Raw genomic sequence first — 22,976 nt, 5'->3', positions numbered from 1 at the left:
GGTGCGCTACACGCAGTGCAGGGTTCAGAGGAGCGCTATGTGCCTATTTCAAGGGTGTGCTATGTACATAATGCAAAGTTCAGGGGTGCACTACACGCAGAGTTCAGAGGCGTGCTATGTGCCCATTGTGGGGGTGTGCTATGTACATAATGCAAAGTTTGGGGTGTGCTATGTACCTAATGCAAAGTTCAGGGGTGCACTACACGCAGAGTTCAGAGGCGTGCTATGTGCCCATTGTGGGGGTGTGCTATGTACATAATGCAAAGTTTGGGGTGTGCTATGTACCTAATGCAAATTTCAGGGGTGCACTACATGCAGAGTTCAGAGGCGTGCTATGTGCCCATTGTGGGGGTGCGCTATGTACAGAATGCAAAGTTTGGGGGTGTGCTATGTACCTAATGCAAATTTCAGGGGTGCACTACACGCAGAGTTCAGAGGAGTGCTATGTGCCTATTTCAAGGGTGCGCTATGTACCTAATGCAAATTTCAGGGGTGCACTACACGCAGAGTTCAGAGGAGTGCTATGTGCCTATTTCAAGGGTGCGCTATGTACATAATGCAAAGTTCAGGGGTGCACTACACAGAGTGCAGGGTTCAGAGGAGCGCTATGTACATAATGCAAAGTTCAGGGGTGCACTACACGCAGAGTTCAGAGGCGTGCTATGTGCCCATTTTGGGGGTGCGCTATGTACATAATGCAAAGTTTGGGGTGTGCTATGTACCTAATGCAAATTTCAGGGGTGCACTACATGCAGAGTTCAGAGGCGTGCTATGTGCCCATTGTGGGGGTGCGCTATGTACAGAATGCAAAGTTTGGGGGTGTGCTATGTACCTAATGCAAATTTCAGGGGTGCACTACACGCAGAGTTCAGAGGAGTGCTATGTGCCTATTTCAAGGGTGCGCTATGTACCTAATGCAAATTTCAGGGGTGCACTACACGCAGAGTTCAGAGGAGTGCTATGTGCCTATTTCAAGGGTGCGCTATGTACATAATGCAAAGTTCAGGGGTGCACTACACAGAGTGCAGGGTTCAGAGGAGCGCTATGTACATAATGCAAAGTTCAGGGGTGCACTACACGCAGAGTTCAGAGGCGTGCTATGTGCCCATTTCGGGGGTGCGCTATGTACATAATGCAAAGTTTGGGGATGCGCTATGTACCTAATGCAAAGTTCAGGGGTGCACTACACACAGAGTCCACCCTTCTTCCACAGCTGCTTATCTCTGATCGATCCACATCCCACGTTCACCCTTCTTCAGCTCTGACCTCTGTGTGCAACCCCCCCCCCCCCCCCCTCAATCTTCTCCCTCCCTCCTCAAAAGCTCCACCATATTCCACATGTATTACTTGTGTTGATGTATTATGCTGAAGCACAAAGCTGGCTCTAGTACCTCCGGCACACTGTAGGTGGCTCTGCCACTCTCAGTTGCAGGCAGATCACCCAGTGGGGGTGTCGGGACGTGCACTAAACCCCGGGCACCTTTATTTCCCTTGTCACCATCCTGCAGTCAGTGGGAGCCGCTCAGGAGCTCAGATCTGGGGGAGCCCTTGGGTGACAAGCTGTCACCTGTAAACAGAGAAGCCAGACTTCTGTGTTTACAGGTGATAGTGGGGAGCAGAGGGCCTGAGCCAGAGGTGGTGGGACTGAGTTTCCCCCAAGTTCCAGCTAAAAGAAAGCCCTGGGAATCGTAGATCTGGTTGTACTGAAATTGATCCTTTGACTTTGATACAACCAGCCTGCGGGGCTCAATCACTGTCGGCAGCTACAGCCGCCAGCAAGGACCATTGGGGCTGATTTTACTTATGCTGGCCATACACTATACAAAAAATCATTCTAACTCCTTTTTTAAAAAACTAACACTTGGCTGTGAGAGGAAACGATCGTGTCATCATGTAATGACTGAAATCATTCAATGGACATAAATGAATCAGTTTTGTCACATCTACTTAGTGCAAACAGTTTGGATGAGAAACACATTAACTTTTATTGTTCATTCGGCAGAAAATTTCCAAACTTGTCCTTTGTTTTTTCGTCTCAAAAATGTCGCAACCAATTACCGACTTGTGCCTATTAACTGCCTGAAAAACGATCAAACTGTCCAAATGACCGATATTTGTATAGTGTATGGCCACCATAAAACTGGAGCACTCGGGTGCAGCTGTGCATGGAAACCAATCAGATTCCAACTTCAGCTTGTTAGTTACTTCCTAGGTCATGTGATCCTTTTTCTTGGTATAAGCACATTGCCGTGCGAGTGATACTAACAAAAAGCATCACATGACCTAGGAAAAAACAAAAACCTGAGGGGGGGAGGGTGTACTGAGCTGTATGTGTGCTGCGCTGTGTATACTGACATGTATGGAGGGTGTACTGAGCTGTATGTGTGCTGTACTGTGTATACTGACATGTATGGGGGGTGTACTGAGCTGTATGTGTGCTGCACTGTGTATACTGACATGTATGGAGGGTGTACTGAGCTGTATGTGTGCTGCACTGTGTATACTGACATGTATGGAGGGTGTACTGATCTGTATGTGTGCTGCACTGTGTATACTGACATGTATGGGGGGGGGGGTACTGAGCTGTATGTGTGCTGTACTGTGTATACTGACATGTATGGAGGGTGTACTGAGCTGTATGTGTGCTGCACTCTGTATACTGATATGTATGGGGGGGGGGTGTACTGAGCTGTATGTGTGCTGCACTGTGTATACTGACATGTATGGAGGGTGGTGTACTGAGCTGTATGTGTGCTGCACTCTGTATACTGACATGTATGGGGGGGGGGGTACTGAGCTGTATGTGTGCTGCACTGTGTATACTGACATGTATGGGGGGGGGGGGGTACTGAGCTGTATGTGTGCTGTACTGTGTATACTGACTTGCATGTAGGGTGTACTGAGCTGTATGTGTGCTGCACTCTGTATACTGATATGTATGGGGGGGGGGGGGTGTACTGAGCTGTATGTGTGCTGCACTGTGTATACTGACATGCAGAGGGGGGGGGGTGTACTGAGCTGTATGTGTGCTGCACTGTGTATACTGACATGTATGGAGGGTGTACTGAGCTGTATGTGTGCTGCACTGTGTATACTGACATGTATGGACGTTGTACTGAGCTGTATGGGTGCTGCACTGTGTATACTGACATGTATGGAGGGTGTACTGAGCTGTATGTGTGCTGCACTGTGTATACTGACATGCATTGGGTGGGGGGGGGGGGAGTGGGGAAGGTGTACTGAGCTGTATGTGTGCTGCACTGTGTATACTGACATGTATTGGGGGGGGGGGGTGTACTGAGCTGTATGTGTGCTGCACTCTGTATACTGACATGTATTGGGGGGGGGGGGGTGTACTGAGCTGTATGTGTGCTGCACTGTGTATACTAACGTGTAGGGAGGGTGTACTGAGCTGTATGTGTGCTGCACTGTGTATACTGACATGTATGGACGGTGTACTGAGCTGTATGTGTGCTGCACTGTGTATACTGACATGTATGTAGGGTGTACTGAGCTGTATGTGTGCTGCACTCTGTATACTGACATGTATTGGGGGGGGGGGTGTACTGAGCTGTATGTGTGCTGCACTGTGTATACTAACGTGTATGGAGGGTGTACTGAGCTGTATGTGTGCTGCACCGTGTATACCGACATGTATGGAGGGTGTACTGAGCTGTATGTGTGCTGCACCGTGTATACTGACATGTATGGAGGGTGTACTGAGCTGTATGTGTGCTGCACTGTGTATACTGACATGTATGGAGGGTGTACTGAGCTGTATGTGTGCTGCACTGTGTATACCGACATGTATGGAGGGTGTACTGAGCTGTATGTGTGCTGCACTGTGTATACTGACATGTATGGAGGGTGTACTGATCTGTATGTGTGCTGCACTGTGTATACTGACATGTATGGAGGGTGTACTGAGCTGTATGTGTGCTGCACCGTGTATACTGACATGTATGGAGGGTGTACTGAGCTGTATGTGTGCTGCACTGTGTATACTGACATGTATGGAGGGTGTACTGAGCTGTATGTGTGCTGCACCGTGTATACTGACATGTATGGAGGGTGTACTGAGCTGTATGTGTGCTGCACCGTGTATACTGACATGTATGGAGGGTGTACTGAGCTGTATGTGTGCTGCACTGTGTATACTGACATGTATGGAGGGTGTACTGAGCTGTATGTGTGCTGCACTGTGTATACTGACATGTATGGGGGGTGTACTGAGCTGTATGTGTGCTGCACTGTGTATACTGACATGTATGGAGGGTGTACTGAGCTGTATGTGTGCTGCACTGTGTATACTGACATGTATGGGGGGGGGTGTACTGAGCTGTATGTGTGCTGCACTGTGTATACTGACATGTATGGAGGGTGTACTGAGCTGTATGTGTGCTGCACTGTGTTTTCTGATATGTAACAAATATTGCATTCTGTATGCAGACCAACTAATCGATTTATGAATATAGTTGACCATTATTTTCATAATTGATTAGTTGTTTCAGCCCTAGAGGTAATACAGTAAACCCCCGCTCCATCGCGGTTGTTTTTGCGGTCCCGGTATATTGCGTTTTTTTTTCTGTAATGTTATTTTACTATATAAATCAGGGCTTGACAAATTTGCCTGAAATCTAGGAACCAGCTAAAAAAGTTAGGAGCCAGTTTTTTTTTTTTTTTAAACAAACAACCAAGCTTAAGGCTCCATTCACACCTGGGCGTTTTCAGCTCCAAAAACGCTCAAAAGAAACGCTTCCAAAACGCCCAACAAGTAAAACCCCATTCATTTAAATGGCCCCTGTTCACATCGGAGCGTTTTGCAAAACGCCTGTAGCTGAAAAAAGTACATGAGCTTCTTTTTGGGCTGATTACCAGCGTTTTTGATAGATGTCAATGAAAAACGCCTGAAAAAATCGCGGTAAAAAACGCTACGCTCAAGTGTGAATGCAGCCTTATTTCCAAAATAACAACAATAATAATAATAAAATAATAACTGTCTGTCTCTTTCTATCCGATGCCATCTGATCCGATCCACGGGATGGATAGAAAATAGAACCACCATCCTTCTGTTTTTGGCGGACAGGATCAGATGGCGGCAGATTACTGCTCCATAGAGGAGACTGAAGGGTCCGATCAGGTCTGCCTGAAAAACTGACAGGCGGACCTGATCAGACAGCCGTGTAAAAGGGGCCTTCGGCTGTGTGGCTGTGGCATGGCGATGAGGATATATATATTTATATTTTTTTATTAATAATAATTGAAAAAAAAAAAAATAATTATTTTTTTTAATAATTTAAAAAATAAATTAATAGCCACACTCCCTATCCACTTACCTTTTAAGCAAAGGTAAGTGGACAGGGAGATAAAGCCTGCAAAAACTTCCCTCTCATCTCCTCTTGGGAAGGAGATGGACAGGCAGGGGAAACAGCTCACTAGTGACTGCTTGTCAAACTCCCGGTCACCACAAGAGGGAGCCAGTTCCCCGTTCTCTCACTGATGAAGGCTGAAAAGCCGCAGCCGCAATTATTGGATGGCGCGGTAGTCCGTGCACTCGGGGAGTGGGGGGGGGGGGCAAAAAAGGGACAGGACACCTCCTGCAGTGCACCCCAGGCGCCAGGTCGCTAATTCTAGTCGCCAGTGCGAACTGGCGCCCTGGGTTTGTTAAACCCTGATATAAATCATTAAAAATTAAATATTTTTGTGTTTTCCATAGCTCTTGCTATGTCTCTCAGTATCTTTTATGTGTTTAAATGAGTTTCTATTGTTTTAAAAGTGTGTTTAAAGACCTTAAAATGCTTTTAAAAGTATAGGGACAGTAAAAAAAAACATGCCTACAGTGCATTTTAATAGGGTTTTTCTATTTAGCGGATTTGCGCGGCTGGGTCCGGAATGTAACACCTGCAATGGAGGGGGGTTTACTGTACTGTTTTATGTGTTTAGTAGTTCAATCTGTGTCTGGCAGTGTGTCTTACCCATACAAGGGGGGCGGATATTTGGGTTTGGACGCTTTCTAATAATGTGACCTTTTTAAGATTACCAAGCCATCAAGCTTCCAATTTAAAATTAAAAAGTGCTGTACTGCTTTCAATTCTCTACAATAGAACATGTTTCTATACTTCCCAAAAAATTATTAACCAAAATGTATAAACCAAGCCACATTGACGTCCTCCTGTGCATGAGCGACCTGCATGCTCCCTGCCGAGCACGTCCGGCTCGCTCTGTGATCAGCGAGTCCATGAGACTCACCTGATTACAGGTCAAAGTAAGGGTGTGATCCCGCCCTCTTACCACGTGATCAGCTGTCAGCCAATGACAGCTGATTATGTGAAGTAAACAGCAGCCAGCGATCAGCTGTTTTTTTTTTCTCTCCGCCTATTAGTGCCCTTCAGCGCCACCTACCAGTGACCTTTGGTGCTGCCTTATCAGGGCCCATCAGTGCTGCCTCATCAGCACACATCAATGAAGGAGAAAAAAATACCTTTTTGCAAACTATAAAAAGTCCCCCCCCCCCCCCCCCGAAAAAAAAAACCCAGTAGTGATTAAATACCACCAAAAGAAAGCTCTATTTGTTTGAAAAAAAAAAGATACAAATTTCATTTGGGTACAGTGTTGCATGACTGGGCAATTGTCATTCAAAATGCGACAGCGCTGAAAGCTGAAAATTGGCCTGGGTAGGAAGGGGGTTTAAGTGCCCAGTAGACAAGTCCTTAAAGGAGAAGTACAGTCAATGCTTGTTTGGCTGTACATCTTCTATGGATCACAGAAGTGTAGTTCATTTTGCATTCCTGTGACCTGTTTTCAGCAGACAGCAGGCTGAAGTCCGCTCTCTGCTGATGTCATAGAAGTTGGTCCAGGCACCGCGTCGTCATGACCACGGAGCCGGTGTTCCGTGAAAAAAACCATACCCATAAAAATTCCATACCCTTGTCACTTCCTGTCAGGGTACGTCATTCAACAGCTGAGACGCTTCCCAGTGCGCATGCGGCTGCATGAACTTATCTCGGACACTGCCTGTGGGTCCAGGGAACTGTTAAAGCGGCGATCGAGGTACAACAATAAATCCATGCGGCGATCTTGAAGCGGCGGGTCCAACAATGAATCCATTCACAATGCCTATAAATCCCTTTATCTCCATGCGGCGATCTTGAAGCGGCGGGTCCAACAATGAATCCATTCACAATGCCTATAAATCCCTTTATCTACATGTATTAATTAAAAGAAAAGAATGCAAGCGCAATGCCATAATTTATATCGCTGCTTTAATCCCTGGAGCCGAGAACGGGCATGCGCAGTGGGACGTGCTCCACCAGCTGATGAATGACGCGGGCACAGCTGTGAGCATGCGCAGTTGGAAGCGGCTCAGCTGTTCCATGACAGGAAGTGACGTGGGTATGGAATTTTAACGAGGTATGGTTTTCTAACGTTACACCGGGATCCGCCTTTTCGTCTACCTGTAGTTGAAGGAAAGAAAACTTGTTAAACCACCTCTGGACCGGAATATTTTGCTGCTTAATGACCAGGCCCTATTTTGCGATTCAGCACTGCTTTACTTTAACGAACAATTGCGCGGTCGTGCGACACTGTTTTTCCCACAAACAGAGTTTCTTTTGGCGGTATTTGATCACCTGTGCGATTTTTAGTTTTTGCGCTATAAACAAAAAAATAGCGACAATTCTGAAACAAAACCAATCTTTTTTACTTTCTGCTATATAAAAAAAAATCAAAATTAACATTTTAGGCCAATTTGTTTTCTGCTACATAAATTTGGTAAAAAAAATCACTATAAACATATTTTGATTGGTTTGCGCAAAAGTTATTGTGTCTACTAACTACAGGAACGATTTTATTTTTATTGTGGTTTTTTTTTTTTTTTTTGCCGGACTGCGACATTGCAGTGGACAGATTGGTCTAACTGACACTTTTGGGGGTACCAGTGACATTACTACAGTAATCAGTGCTAAAAATATGCACTTTTACTGCAATGACACTGGCAGGGGAAGGTGTTAAATGTGTACCTAGGGGAGTGATTCTAAAAACAATCAAAGCCGCCTGACACAGGCACAGGCTTTTCCGCTGCCGAGCTGGAGGGCGGCGGCGTGTGCTCGCCTCCAGAGAGAGAGTGACCTAGAGCTACGTCGGTTTGGCCAGGAGCAGCTGCCTGTTGCAGTAAATCTGCGGTGGACGGTCGTACAGGGGTTAAAGGTGATGTAAAGTCTCAAGGTTTTTGACCTTTAATGCATTCTACCTTCTTGGGATACTCCTTTTATGCCAAGAGTTTTTCTTTTCTTTTTTTTCATGGCGTTTCTTCTTTTGATTCTCCAGAGTTTTGGGCTGTTTGAGACGCTAAAGGGAAGTTTGTGCTTCTCTAGTGTCTGCTTTTAATATTTCATGGAAGTACCTATCAGATAAGACAAGCTGGCTTAAATGATTTCTCCTCCCTATTATCTATTTACGGTTTTTGCACAGAGGTGTTTTTGAGTGCTTTAATTGCAAACCTAAAGAGGAAATTCCATGGTGTGGGTTTTCTTATTTTATTTTTTTACTTAAATATTATATCTGCTGACTTTTAAAAGTCAAGTACTCTACCAGGGTTCAGTGCTGTCTTCTCACAGCTGGTTCTTCTTACTGCTGCTGGTCCCTACTGCCACCATCTTGGATACAGGAGCCAGCTGTTTCTTCCTGATCAGCCACAGCCGCCTCTCTACTGTGCATGCGCAAGCTCACATGGTGATTTGTGGGTGCTGCCGCAGCCTACTGGGACATGTAACAAGTCCCCAGAGGCTGCAGAAGGAGAGAAGATGGAACAAAGGACACCCATCGTTGGCATGGGCACCAATAAAAATTGGTACTCGCCCCACCCAAAAATCTGTGACTCAGTTACAGGCTGGGTGAGGGAGCAAACCAGCGGGACTTCACTTTTTGACTAAAGTCTGGCTTTAACATTACCAATATTCACTAAACAGAACAAGCTCTCACCAGAAGACTAGTGAATTTCATTAATTGGAGAGTGTAATGTTGACTATATGTAATTTGGTTTCTGACAGTATTCTCCAGGTCAGGGGTTGCCAAATGCAGTCTGTTACAGGATTGCATCTGGCCCGCACTAGAAGCAGGGCCCCCCCCCACTGTGCAGTGGTTCCTATGACAGCCTGCGTCCTAGCAACCAATTATTTTGCTTGCCCCAGCAGAAGGATAGCACTTCCTCAGTTCCTGCTCCACCTCCTGGCCTGCTGCTACACTAAATAAAATTCATGGGTGTTCAACCTGTGGTCCTCCAGCTTTTGCGGAACTACAATTCCCATCATGCATCTGCTTTTGGAAGTCAAGCTTGTAACTGACAGCGGCTTGCAATACCTCATGGGACTTGTAGTTCTGCAACAGCTGGAGGGCAACAGGTTGAGCACCCATGAATTGCATCCATACTCTAGGCAAGGTAATGGCGAACCTCTAATGGGAAATCTGATGTAAGGGGGGTCTCTGGGAACCCTGATGTAAGGAGGGACCTACATGGGACAAACGCGCCAAAGTAGCTCATGTAACTTTTACAGCTAGTGAGCCTTGCACGTTTTTTCAGTGCACGTTTGGTGTGTATTTGTCATTTTTACAACCCATGTATGTGATTATTTCAGAAATGGTCAAATCTTAGTCAAGTACACTGGTCCATGGCGGACCAAAATGTAAGATATATCAACTACATTTCTAGTCCAGTTACCAAATATTAATAGTTGCTGAGCAGGTTACAGTTTTGATCCAGTGATCTTTTGGCAGCCAATAAAATACTAAATTCACTGTTGTCCCTATTCCATTGTGTCTGCAAATTCTAGATATAAAATGTTATTGTGTGTGAGCCTATTCGTCACCTGAAGCAATACTTAAGTCACAGCCAAGTACTGTATTATCCGGTTGTGGTAATTATGGGTATTGTTGGAGTTTAATTGAACCCGGTAAATGGAGAACTTCATGTCATTTATAATTACATAGCAGGGGAGTGGAATACACTTAGATGCCATTTACAGTGGCGGGAAAGGAAGGCTTTAATTATCATTACACAGGATTTAGGCAGTGCCAACAGTTTGCGCAGCACTTTACAAAATGGAGGCAGTACAGTCTTTTACAGTTGTTAAGATTTATTTAGAGCATATATATAAATTTAAAAAAAAAAAAAAAAAAAAAAAGAGTACAGTGTATAGTTTTGTACATCATTGACTGTGGAAACTTCACACTGGACCTCATGCAGCTTGGATTCTGTGCCTCTTCACTCTTCCTCCAGACTCTGGGACCTTCATTTCCAAATGAAATGCAACATTTTCCACAGTCCGTGATGGTTTGACTCTGATCCAGAAGTGATGTTACAACATAACTTCCGATTACTGGAGCCTTAAAAGGCGCCAGATTTATTAAAAAAAAAAAAAAAACACAGTATTCAAAACAGCTAAACTTGGCGTTTTGAATGCTTTTAAGTGCAGGGAAGGGGTTTAGGGGTTTTAGACCCCTGATCCCTCCATAAAGAGTACCTGTTACTGCCTATTACTGTCACAAGGATGTTCACTTTTATTGCTGTCACAAGGAATGTAATTAAAAAAAACAAACCAAAAAACGATATTGATCAACCCCCCCCCCCCCCCCCAGGCCTCTTTCACACGGTCGCTCCGTTTTTGTCGTCCGTTCACTCCCTTTTTTTTTTTTACGGACACGGATGACACGTCATCCAGTCCGTATGTCCGCATATCATCCCATCTGTTTGCGGATGATATACAGACATAATGTATGTTTATGGGATTGCGGATGACATCCTTTCCGTTTTTTAAACAGAAGAAAAATAGGGTTCTGTTCCAAAAAACGGAACAGAACTGAAAGGACGCAAATCAGATGTCAGAGGATGGTCATCCGCAATCCCATTGACGTGCATTATGTCTGAATATCACTTGCAAACGGATGGGGTGATATAGGGAATGCCCGTGTGAAAGAGGCCTTAGTGTTTGTATGTTGTAGGTGGGGAAAAAAACAAAACCTCTATCTATATTAAATAGTTAATTTTCTCACCTTGAGAAGTCTTCTCCCATGCTCACACAGCGTCGGGAGGCACACATCTGACTGTCCTCCTCTACCCACACGGCGTCAGGAGGCAGCAATCCTTCTCCCATGCCCACACGGCGTCGGGAGGCACACATCTGACTGTCCTCCTCTCCCCAGCTCACACAGCATTAGGAGGCAGCCATCAATAGACTTCCTTTGGACAAATTATTGGACAAATTATAGAGGCCTTAACTTCCTCATTCCGAACAGCTGAAGGCCTTTCAACTTCTTTACACCTTCCTGCTGCCTTTGCAGCCGACACCCTATAGTAATTGGTGAATTGTCTAACCCAAGCAGAAGTGTATCTCCTGTCTGTGACAACATTCACAGATTTACCTGACTTCCTGTCACATATATATATATATATATATATATTAGTATTGATGGAAATGTCACAAGTAGAACTTATTTCAGGTGTTTTTTTTTTTTTTTTTTTTTTGTAGGTCATGGTAATAACAAGACATACAGTTAAAAATGGAAAAATGTTAGATTTATTAAATATTGATGTCGGTGTGTTAGGATAAAAAAGGTAAATGTGCATGATTGTTTATGGGCCTTGCTATGGGTACATACATATAATGTGGTATCACTGCAATCGTAGAGGCTCCGTTCACATCTAGGCGTTTTGGGGCGTTTTTGGGGCGTTTTTCTGCTCTAGGATCAGCTCTCAAAACGCCCAACAAGACAAATCCTATTCATTTCAATGGCCCCTGTTCACATCTGAGCGTTTTGACGCTGTATACAAAACGCCCAACGCTCAAAAAAGTACATGAGCTTCTTTTTGGGCAGATTACAGGCGTTTTCCATTGATCTCTATTCAATCTAAAAACGCCTGCACAAAAATCGCGGTAAAAATCGCGGTAAAATCGCGGTAAAAAACGCCGCAAAAATCGCGGTAAAATCGCGGTAAAAAACGCGCGAAAAACCCTACGCTCAGGTGTGAATGTAGCCAGAAGGTAGGAGAATTTGTTGAATTTCTTTGGTGGTAGGCCATGGTAATGGCAGGATCTATACAGCTATATTTGAAAAAATTATATTTTTAATCCTTTCTAAACCTGTGACTTTGACAAGGACCTTTTGATCCTAACATTTGACCTAGATCAAACCCTAATCTAGCTGCTTTTATTTTATTATGTTAAATTTTAACACAGGTTTTTTTTTGGTTAACAATTTTCTCTAGTAAGGGGAAAAGGATGCAGTGTATCATTAAGGAGGCGAAAGAACACAGGGGTGTTCTATACAGTGACTGACAATCACTAACAATCACAGGCTATCAAAATAATCCAGTCCTCCCGGGCATTAGTACAAGAGCCAGTGCTGTCGCAGACAGCTCACTCTCCATGCTGGCAGCACACTCTCCCCACAAACCTAGGTACACATATGAAGACCCACTTTTATTGAGTTTGCATATGTGCATGAGATCATTGGGAAGGAGTTAACTAAAATATCAAGATAAGTAAATGTGATGAATAAGGAGTTTCTATAAATTGCAATTTTATATAATTTGTTGATGCTTTTTCAGGTCCCCTATCCCCTTCTCCTTTTCTTCAGCCCACATCCCATCCAAGCCATGGCAGGTGATATAACTGAAGCAGGGGAGCTCTACTCTCCATTGGTAAGTAATGTTTTCATTTACAGTCCGTGCTCTTGTCTTTAAATTCTGGCCTCTTCTTCTTTTTTTTTTTTTCTTTTCTTTTCTTTTCTTTTAATGCCCCCCCAACATATGTCATAGATTTGCAGCAGTGGGCAGGGGGGTATTTTACTTGAATACACACGCACACACTTTGGTGATTGCTGCTGGACACACAAAGTATTTCCTATGATCATCAGTTCTATCTAGTCCATCCTTATTCACTCTTTGAAGAACATTTGCCTTGGAAAGAAAATGGCCTAAAAGCATTTAATGTTTCCTCCTTTCGCAGAGAACATACAATTTCACTGGATGAATTGTTCTGTAAATTTAATAAAACCCTTGGAGTGTGTGTCAGGGCCAGTCCATGCCTTAACACACTAACCTCTGATCTGAACAGTGAGAGTCTGGGAACACTGAAATGCACCTTGCTGAGTGGAGAGTCCCTTTTTTAAAAGTGGGACTACACTCCCTTGGTTGATTTTCTTAATTTTCTAATAGGTACTTTATAATATAACTTTCCTAATATTTACTTGTAAAAGCCACCGGTGACCTCACCGCTGCATGTGCTCTGAAGGAACGGCATACCCACGCTGTTCTTTCAGAGCCCTGTGCCGTGAACGCATACGTACGGAAGTAACATCATCGCGGCTTGTCCAATCAAAGGACCTGCGTCCGCCAAGCCGAAAGAAAGGCTTAGAGAAGATGGAAGCCCTGTCAGCAGTGACAGTGTGCCGTTGGACTTGGTTTAAACCACTTGCCCACCGCCGCACGACTATTTACTGTGGCAATCTGGCTCTCCTGGGCAAACCGACGTAGGGCTACGTCGCTCGCCCAGGAGCCTCTAGGGGGCGAGCACGCGTGCTGCCAGAGGCGCACTCCAGCCCGTTCACTGACATCCCCGTGCGATTGACCGGCGGTTCTGAGGTCCGCCGGCCACTCGCAATCTCCCGCTGGAGAGGGAGAAAGGCAGGCGGCTGATGTAAACACAGCCATCTGTCATTCTCCCTGATCTAACTGCAGAGACTACAGGATCCTGCTATGTAGGATCGTATGTCTCTGAGGTTACATCATTAGCCATGCCCCCCCCACAGTTAGAAGCACGCCCCCTAGGGATACATTTAACCCACTGATCACTAATAAAGTTAACACCTTCCCTGCCAGTGTCATTTTTACAGTAACAGTGCAGATGTATAGCACTGATTACTGTAGTAATGTCACTGGTACCCCCAAAAGTGTCAAAAATGTCAGTCAAGGGTCCGATCTGTCCGCCGCAATGTTGCAGTCCCGCCATTACTAGTTTAAAAAAAACAAAACCATAAAAATGACAGAAATCTTTCCCATAGTTGGTAAACGCAATAAGTTTTGCGCAAACCAATCAAAATACGCTTATTGTGGGTTTTTTTTTTATTTTATTTTTTTTATGTAGCAAAAAACAAATTGGCCTGAAATGTTCATTTTTTTTTTTTTGGGGGGAATTTCTTATAAAAAAAATGTGAAAAATATTGTTACCTTTTCAAAATTATCGCTCTTTTTTTGTTTATAGCGCAAAAAGTAAAAATCGCACAGGTGATCAATTACCACCAAAAGAAAGCTCTATTTGTGGGGAAAAAAGGACGTCCATTTCATTTGGGTACAGCGTCGCAGGACCACGCAATTGTCCTTTAAAGTCACGCAGTGCCGAATCGCAAAATAGGGCCTGGTCTTTAAGCAGCCAAATCCTCCGGGGCTTAAGTGGTTAAGGAAAGCTTCACATAATGTACTAGCATGAGATGCATACTAGCAGATTTTGACATTGCCTTGCAGGAGAAACATTTTTCTTTACTGCGCTTACTACAGTTTTAAAAAGCTCTCCGTTTGATGCTGATCCTTACAAAATCCTGCATATTCGATATCTTCTTTTTTTTTTTTTTTACAGTTTGTGATAGAAAAGATTTGCGCAATCCTAATGGGTCTATTTGCAATATTCAGTACCTTTTTTTTTTTTATATCCCCTTTTATGCACAAGGCACACAAATCAATAATCTCTTTTAAGACCTGCAATGTGATAAGAGTTCTAGTGTTGTGCCACTATCTGCAATCAATTCTAAATATCCAATCAAAAGCATTGTGTTACAATGCAGACAACTGATTTGCAATAATCACCAATACAAAACCACACAAGTACAAGCGGGCTAAAAATGACTGGTTTGGCAGGAAGCTGGTGGTTTTTGGCCCATGTGTACAGCTCCCTGTGCCGTTATCATGGTCGCTTCTGTTGAACAAGCATGCTTGAAAACCAGCAGCCAATCAGTGCTGGCAGCCAATGCCTGCGAGTGCTGACCGGTGTATTTTTTTTTTTTTGGGGGGGGGGGGGGGGTTGGGGGTCAGTCCCCCTGTCAGAACACAATTCCACAGTGGGGAGATCCAAATACTAGCATTGCTTGTGTTTAGTACATTATGTGAAACACCTTAAAACGAAGTCCAACGCCACGCTGTCACTGCTGACAGGGCTTCCATCTTCCAGAGGTCTTCCTTTCGGCTTGGCGGATGCAGGTCTTTTGGCGATTTATCAGTTTTTAAAATTTAATGTGTACCAGACTTGCCACTAGGCAAAACGTTTTTTCACGCAATGGTATTGAATTGGAAGCATATTGGATCTTAATAAATCCATGTGCCAAAAGTGAAAAAAATGGTGATCATATTTAAAACCTGACACATTCTGCAGCGGTTCTGTGAATAAAGTGGAGTTCCGGCCTCTAAATCGAAAAAATCGATTTTGGGCCATCCGCTTGCTGAGTGCAACCTGAAAATGAAATGGATACTGCCGATTCATTTTTTTTTTTTTTTTTTTTTTGTCACTTGCCTTATTAACCACCTCCCACCCGGGCCATAGTACATATACGGCCGGGTGGGAGTCTCAACCTTCTGAATGGACGTTCCGGAACGTCCTTCAGAAGGAGAGAGATCGCGCCGCCGCGGGCATGTGCAGCGGCGCGATCTCGATGTGCCTGTGTTCCTCGGACACAGAGCAACATCATTCGGCAGGAGGGCCCTGTGATTGGCCCTCCTGATCACATGACGGCTGTGACCAATCACAGCCGTCATGTAATGTCAATACAGCCGTTGTAATGGCTTCGATCTCTTCTCCTCCTGACAGATCCTGTCAGTGAGGAGAAGATCAGAGGATCGATTCTGCAGCCGGGGTGATCAGTGAGTATTTCTAATTACTCACTGATCACAGGGGGGGTCTGTGCTGGTAATCAGATGATTGATTACCAGTGCAGCCCTGGGGGGAGGGGATGCCACTAGAGCCACCAGGGATGCCCACCATGACCACCAGGGATGGCAAACAGGGCTCAGAGAGCCTGCCAGTGGTGCCCCCCTATCAGTGCTGCCCACCAATGCCATCTATCAGTGCCGCCCACCAGTGCCCATTATTGCCCATCAGTGCCGCCCATCAGTGCCCATCAGCGCTGCCTATCAGTGCCCACCAATGCTGCATATCAGGGCCACATATCAGTGCTACCTATCAGTGCCCATCAGTGCCGCATATCAGTGCCACCCCATCAGTGTCTCCTCATCAGTGCCTGTCAGTGCGGCGTCATTAGTGCTCATCAGTGCAGGAAAAAACTTATCTATTTTACAAAATTTTATACCCTAAACAAAAAAACTTTTTTTTTTTTTTCAAACTTTTCGGTCTTTTTTTATTTGTGCACCAAAAAAGAAAAAACCTGGCGGTGATCAAATACCACCAAAAGAAAGCTCTATTTGTAGGGAAAAAATGACATAAATTTGGTGTAGGTACAGTGTTGCATGACCGCGCAATTGTCATTCAAAATGCAACACCGCTAAAAGCTGAAAATTGGTCTGGGAAGGAAGGGGGTTTAAGTGCCCAGTATTGAGGTAGTTAAAGAAGAAAATTATACTCCCCTTCCCTCCACTTCCTCCCTCGGCGGCCGCAGCCCGCGCCGTCACTTCCTGCTTGCACTGACTCCTGGGAGCTGAAGGTCATCCCTCTCAGGAGTCAATGCGCCTGCACCGGCCCCGCTCGTCGCTTCCGGGCATACCGGGATGTGCAGGGATGCCGCACCGGAAGTGACGTGCGGGGCCGGTGCAGTGCATTGTGGGACTCCGCCGTCACGGAAGAGGGACGCTGCGGCTTCAGCTGCCCACACCTGAGATGGCAGCTCTGGAGAAGGAATTTTCAAGGTAAGTATTCTTAAGGTAAGTGCGACCCGGGACAGTTCAGAGGCTATCCATTATAGAATGTACTAGCCCTGACTGTCCCGGGGGCTTTTTTTAGATAAAATTGACCCCTGAGGCCGGAACTCCGCTTTAAGGAAACAATTTGCTCGATTTTCCCCCCCCATCAACAGTCAGTGTTGACAGGGGAATCCCTCCTGCCAAGCAAATGTATTCTTGTGGCAAGGGCAGGTGGGGGAAACTGTCCCTACCAGGAGAAGACAGTAATTATCGCTAAGCAGCCACTTGCGATATTTGCAAGTGAATCTGGTAGGCTGGTTGTACCCAAGTTGATCAACTTGGTACATTCAGCCTGCCCATTAATGGTTTGAATCTCGGCCCGTTCCTGCTGAAACTGCCGAGATTCGAACAGTCTATGTCCAGTCTAATAATAAAAAATGTATTTACTTCTAGTAACTCCCAGTGTGGTTCTATAGATAACAGTAGCATAAATGCTTGCATCATGTGAGCTGATTTGTCATGCCTGTAGATAGTTTCAGCCTTGGAGACCAGTGGTCAGGTTTAATTGCTGACTACAGCAGAAGTTTTAGCAACTTCATTACAGAAGCACTTTTCTTTCCCCCACACATGTTCACACAGTTTGGAAAATGCAAACCAAAGCAGGACTTCCCTTGTTCCTGTTGTATTGTAATCTCTTAGACTGCATATTTTTTTGCCTTACATTTACCCTTCACTGTGCATTCTGCAGACACCCATGTTATGAAATATCTGCTAGGTAAAGACCATCAGATTTTCTTCCACATTTTTATAGCATCTATGGTCAGGAAATGTGCGCTATCTTGTGATAAAAAGCATCCGGGTCCTCTAACCTCCATTCATGTCATAGTCCTTGCACAACCACTTCCAGTTATGCAGTAACCATTGCATAATATGTGCACGAAGCACATCCTCTTGTCTATGGGTATGAGCAGATGGCATCTAACACCCCCACCTAACCGGTTTCTGGGTGACTTGTCATCTGTCCTCGATTTTCCTCCCCATGTACTAGCTCTAGTATGGTTGACCCTATGATCCTCCATTTTATTACATTGCCTCAAGTCAGGGCTTACATCTGGAAAAACGTTCAGTTTTCCTCCAAAATTAGGTTTCAACATGATCATTTGCATTTTTTTTTTTTTAATCGAACACACTTCTGTCTAAATTACAAAAGTCAAAATTAAAAATAAAAATATGGTTGCATAAGTGTGCACACCCTTAACCACTTCTAGACCAGAAGATTTTGCTGCTTAATGAGCAGGCCACTTTTTTCAACTTGGCACCGCGTGACTTTAACTGACAATTGCGCAGTCATGCAATGCTGTACCCAAAATAAATTTTACGTCTTTTTTTTTTTTTTTCCCCTTAACCACTTAAGCCCCAGAAGATTTTACCCCCTTCCTGACCAGGGGGTATTTTGCAATTCGGCACTGCGTGATTTTAACGGACAATTGCGCGGTCGTGCGACGCTGTAGCCAAACTAATTTGGCGTCCTTTTTTTTTCCCCACAGACAGAGCTTTCGTTTGGTGGTATTTGATCACCTGTGCGATTTTTTTTTTTTTTTTTTTTTCTCACTGTTACTGTAAAAATGACACTGGGAGGGATTAACTTAATTGGAGAGGGAGGGGTTAAGTGTGTCCCTAGGGGCGTGTTTCTTACTGTCATTGGATGTGGCTAGTGGTGTAATAGCACAGATCAACGGTCCTACATAGCAGGGCCGAGTGATCAGTGCTTTTACACAGGGGAGAATGACAGGCGGCTTTGTTTACACTAGCTGCCTGCCTTTCTCCCTCTCTGCCTGACGATCGCGAGTGACCGGCGGACATCGGGTCCGCCGGTCACACGCGTCGGCTTCGTCGGGTACGAGCGGGGGCGGGAGCGCGCCTCCGGCGGCGCCCGCTATTCGCTCCCAGGCTAGTGACGTACCTGTACGTCACTTTGCCTGGGAGGGGCTGACTGCCGCCGTATATAGTCGGGTGGCGGTCGGCAAGTGGTTAAACAGAGCTTTCTTTTTGGTGGTATTTGATCACCTCTGCGCTTTTTTTTTTTTTTTTTTTTGCGAAAATTTTTAGAAAAAAATGACATTTTCTACTTTGTCTTTTAAAAATTATCCAATATACTCAATTTTTGTCATATTTTGGCCAAAATGTATTTAGCTACATGTCTGACAAAAAGAAAAGCGTATATTGGTTTGCGCAAAAGTTATAGCGTCTACAAACTATGGTGTAAATACTGGAATTTATGCAGCTTTTGCTTTCTGACTGCCCATCTCATTTCATGAAGTTCTAAAATGGCAGGGCAGTACAAACCCCCCCCCCCCACCCCCCCTAAATTACCACTTTTTGGAAAGTAGACATCCTAAGGAATGTCCTGAGAGGCATGTTGAGCTCATTGAATAATTTCATTTTTTTTTTTTTTTTTACACAGTGGTCATTGAAATGATATAGTGCTCACTCATGCCATGGATATATGTGTAATTACACCCCAAAATATATTCTGCTGCTTCTCCTGAGTACTTATAGTATTTTAAATCTATTTAAATTTATGAAAAAAATTTGATGTGTTTCATAACAAAAAGTTAAGTAGAAAATCTTTTTTTTTTATTTATTTTTTTTATTTTTCCATAATTTTTAACCTCGTTTACAAGAAAAAAAAAAACCCAGTGGTGATCAAATATCGCCAAATGAAAGCTTGATTTGTGTGGAAAAAAAGATAAAACATTTCCTTTACTGAAAGTGTTGCATGAACACGCTATTGACAGGCAAATTGGCACAGCGCTGAAAAGCAAAAAATTAAGGGGCTAAAACCTTCCAGAGCTCGATTTTTAAATAAATGCTCATCAGAGTTTATTGTATTGGATTACATTTTACAATATACATGCATTTCTTTTTCCCTATAGGTTGGGCTTGTGTACATGTTCAATTTAATTGTGGGCACAGGTGCACTTACCATGCCAAAGGCCTTCGCCCACGCAGGCTGGTTGGTGAGCCTCATCCTTATCATCTTCTTGGCTTTTATGAGGTAAGTGAACAAAATTTATATTAATTTCATATAAACATTAAAAAAATAAAATCATATAAACGGTCAAAGAATCCTACAGGTAAAGAATTGAGACCTCCTATTCTTTTATCTATAGGATTGTGAACAGGTGAAAGGACAAGTGCACAGGGTTCGTACGGTCCTGGAATTCCTGGAAAAGTTTTGGAATTTTTAGATGACACTTTCCAGGCGTGGAAAGGTCATGGAAAATTAGGAAACGCACTAGGTTTTGGAAAAGTCATGGAATAAATTACTGTGGAGGAGCGGGGAGCGGATGTTTAATTATTTTATGATAATTATATTGCCACATACTGTATTTACATTTCGCGATATTAGCGTCCTTCCGGGTCCGCGGTATGCGTGTGCTGTCATTGGCCAGCAGCAGCCGAAGAAATGACCCAATCAGGCAGTGGGGAGGGCCGGCTACGGTTTGCCTGGAGACACTGTGAATGGCTAGCAGCAGCAGTAACAGCCGGGAGATTATCAACCAATGAGGCAGCGGAAACGTCACTGGAGGGCGGGCCGGCCGCCTGAACGTGATGATGACGCGGAAGGGGGCGGTAACCGTTTCATGCGGCCGGCCTGCCCTCCAGTGACGCTTCCGCTGCCTCATTGGTCGATAATCTCCTTCGGCTGCTGCTGCTGGCCAGTGACTGACAGTAAGGGCAAACTGCGGACCCAGAAGGACGCCTACCTGTACCAGTGCTATACGCTGAATGTAAAAATGCCCCCCCCCTCAGTGTACTTTAGCCCCCCCCCTCAGTGTACTTTAGCCCCCCCCTCAGTGTTCTTTAGTCCCCCCACCCCCCCCAGTGTTCTTTAGTCTCCCCCCCTCAGTGTTCTTTAGTCTCCCCCCCTCAGTGTTCTTTAGCCCCTCCCCCCCTCAGTGTTCTTTAGCCCCTCCCCCCTCAGTGTTCTTTAGCCCCTCCCCCCTCAGTGTTCTTTAGCCCCTCCCCCCTCAGTGTTCTTTAGCCCCTCCCCCCTCAGTGTTCTTTAGCCCCTCCCCCCTCAGTGTTCTTTAGCCCCTCCCCCTCAGTGTTCTTTAGCCCCTCCCCCCTCAGTGTTCTTTAGCCCCTCCCCCCTCAGTGTTCTTTAGCCCCTCCCCCCTCAGTGTTCTTTAGCCCCCCCCCCCTCAGTGCTCTTTAGCCCCCCCCCCCCCCTCAGTGCTCTTTAGCCCCCCCCCCCTCAGTGCTCTTTAGCCCCCCCCCCTCAGTGCTCTTTAGCCCCCCCCCCCTCAGTGCTCTTTAGCCCCCCCCCCCTCAGTGCTCTTTAGCCCCCCCCCCCTCAGTGCTCTTTAGCCCCCCCCCCTCAGTGCTCTTTAGCCCCCCCCCCCTCAGTGCTCTTTAGCCCCCCCCCCCTCAGTGCTCTTTAGCCCCCCCCCCCTCAGTGCTCTTTAGCCCCCCCCCCTCAGTGCTCTTTAGCCCCCCCCCCCCTCAGTGCTCTTTAGCCCCCCCCCCTCAGTGCTCTTTAGCCCCCCCCCCTCAGTGCTCTTTAGCCCCCCCCCCTCAGTGCTCTTTAGCCCCCCCCCCCTCAGTGCTCTTTAGCCCCCCCCCCCCCTCAGTGCTCTTTAGCCCCCCCCCCCCTCAGTGCTCTTTAGCCCCCCCCCTCAGTGCTCTTTAGCCCCCCCCCCCCTCAGTGCTCTTTAGCCCCCCCCCCCTCAGTGCTCTTTAGCCCCCCCCCCCTCAGTGCTCTTTAGCCCCCCCCCCTCAGTGCTCTTTAGCCCCCCCCCCTCAGTGCTCTTTAGCCCCCCCCCCTCAGTGCTCTTTAGCCCCCCCCCCCTCAGTGCTCTTTAGCCCCCCCCCCCTCAGTGCTCTTTAGCCCCCCCCCCCTCAGTGCTCTTTAGCCCCCCCCCCCCTCAGTGCTCTTTAGCCCCCCCCCCCCCTCAGTGCTCTTTAGCCCCCCCCCCCCCTCAGTGCTCTTTAGCCCCCCCCCCCCTCAGTGCTCTTTAGCCCCCCCCCCCTCAGTGCTCTTTAGCCCCCCCCCCCCCTCAGTGCTCTTTAGCCCCCCCCCCCCTCAGTGCTCTTTAGCCCCCCCCCCTCAGTGCTCTTCAGCTCCCCACAGTGCTTTTCATCTCCCCCCCCCCCCCATGCTTTCTGGCTCCCCCAGTGCTCTCCAGCTCCCTGGCTCCCCCCTCAGTGATTTCCAGTTCCCCCCAGACAGTGCTCTCCATGCCCCCCCGCGCCTTCCAACCCCCCTGCAGTGCTTTCCAAACCCCCCCCCCCCTTAATTCTCTCCAGTAATTTCGTAAGAGAATTCTGAATCGTCTGTAGAAAGTTTTGTACACACTGTACGAAAATTCCTTGGATGAAAATAACGCCCGATTTTCTTAGTATGTACGAGCCTTTACTAAAATTAGAGTGCAAAATCTGGTGCAGCTGTACATGGTAGCCAATCATTTTCTAACTTCTGCTTGTTCAATTAAGCTTTGACAATAAAACCTTCGAGCAGATTGGTTTCTATGCAGAGTCGCACACTCTCCAGTAAATCCACCCCAGATTGTTAACTTTTTTTTTGCCTCACGCCTCGGACTTCACACCCTCTACAGATTTATACTTGCCTCCATCTGATGTCCTTGGCCTCTGGTGTTTATTTACATACAGCTATGCACTTGTTCAGTGCCCTTCATAGTAGTGCCCCACAGTTTTCTATAATGCACATCCACAGGCAGGGCTTAGTATGCATTATGATGGGGGGGTCTAGATTGGATCAAAAAAGGAGAGCAAAAGTATGAGTGGGCTTATTCTTTATTGTACATACTGATTAGATGGCAAAGGACCAAGCACTGCTCTTAGATATACTCCTAACACAATGTGTTTACAATGAATACGTATAAACTATTCATAAATTCTCTATACATAAAAATTCATAAATACCTTCTACAAAAAATGACTAGTGCAAAATAAAGTATCTCTACGAACAAACTAAAAATTAAGTCCATAATGCAGATCAAAGTGCTTGTACAGAAATGTTTCTTAGTGTTACTAAACCCTGGACCCTGCATTCACT

General features: G+C 45.6%; 1 protein-coding gene across 1 annotated transcript in view; it reads left to right on the top strand.

The window, feature by feature from the left end:
* TMEM104 (transmembrane protein 104) overlaps positions 1 to 22,976 on the top strand; it is a 68,472-nt gene that overhangs the window by 406 nt on the left and 45,090 nt on the right. Inside the window, exons 2-3 of the mRNA XM_082272331.1 lie at positions 12,602 to 12,694; positions 19,831 to 19,952. Coding sequence (XP_082128457.1) covers positions 12,650 to 12,694; positions 19,831 to 19,952 — 167 coding nt within the window. The 5' untranslated portion in view covers positions 12,602 to 12,649. The remainder of the gene's footprint in view (positions 1 to 12,601; positions 12,695 to 19,830; positions 19,953 to 22,976) is intronic.

This window comes from Pelophylax lessonae (genome assembly GCF_965119305.1).
Source record: "Pelophylax lessonae genome assembly, chromosome: 11".
NCBI lineage: Eukaryota > Metazoa > Chordata > Amphibia > Anura > Ranidae > Pelophylax > Pelophylax lessonae.
The sequence above is the reverse complement of the archived record's forward strand: the minus strand, read 5'-3'. Positions and strand labels throughout refer to the sequence as shown.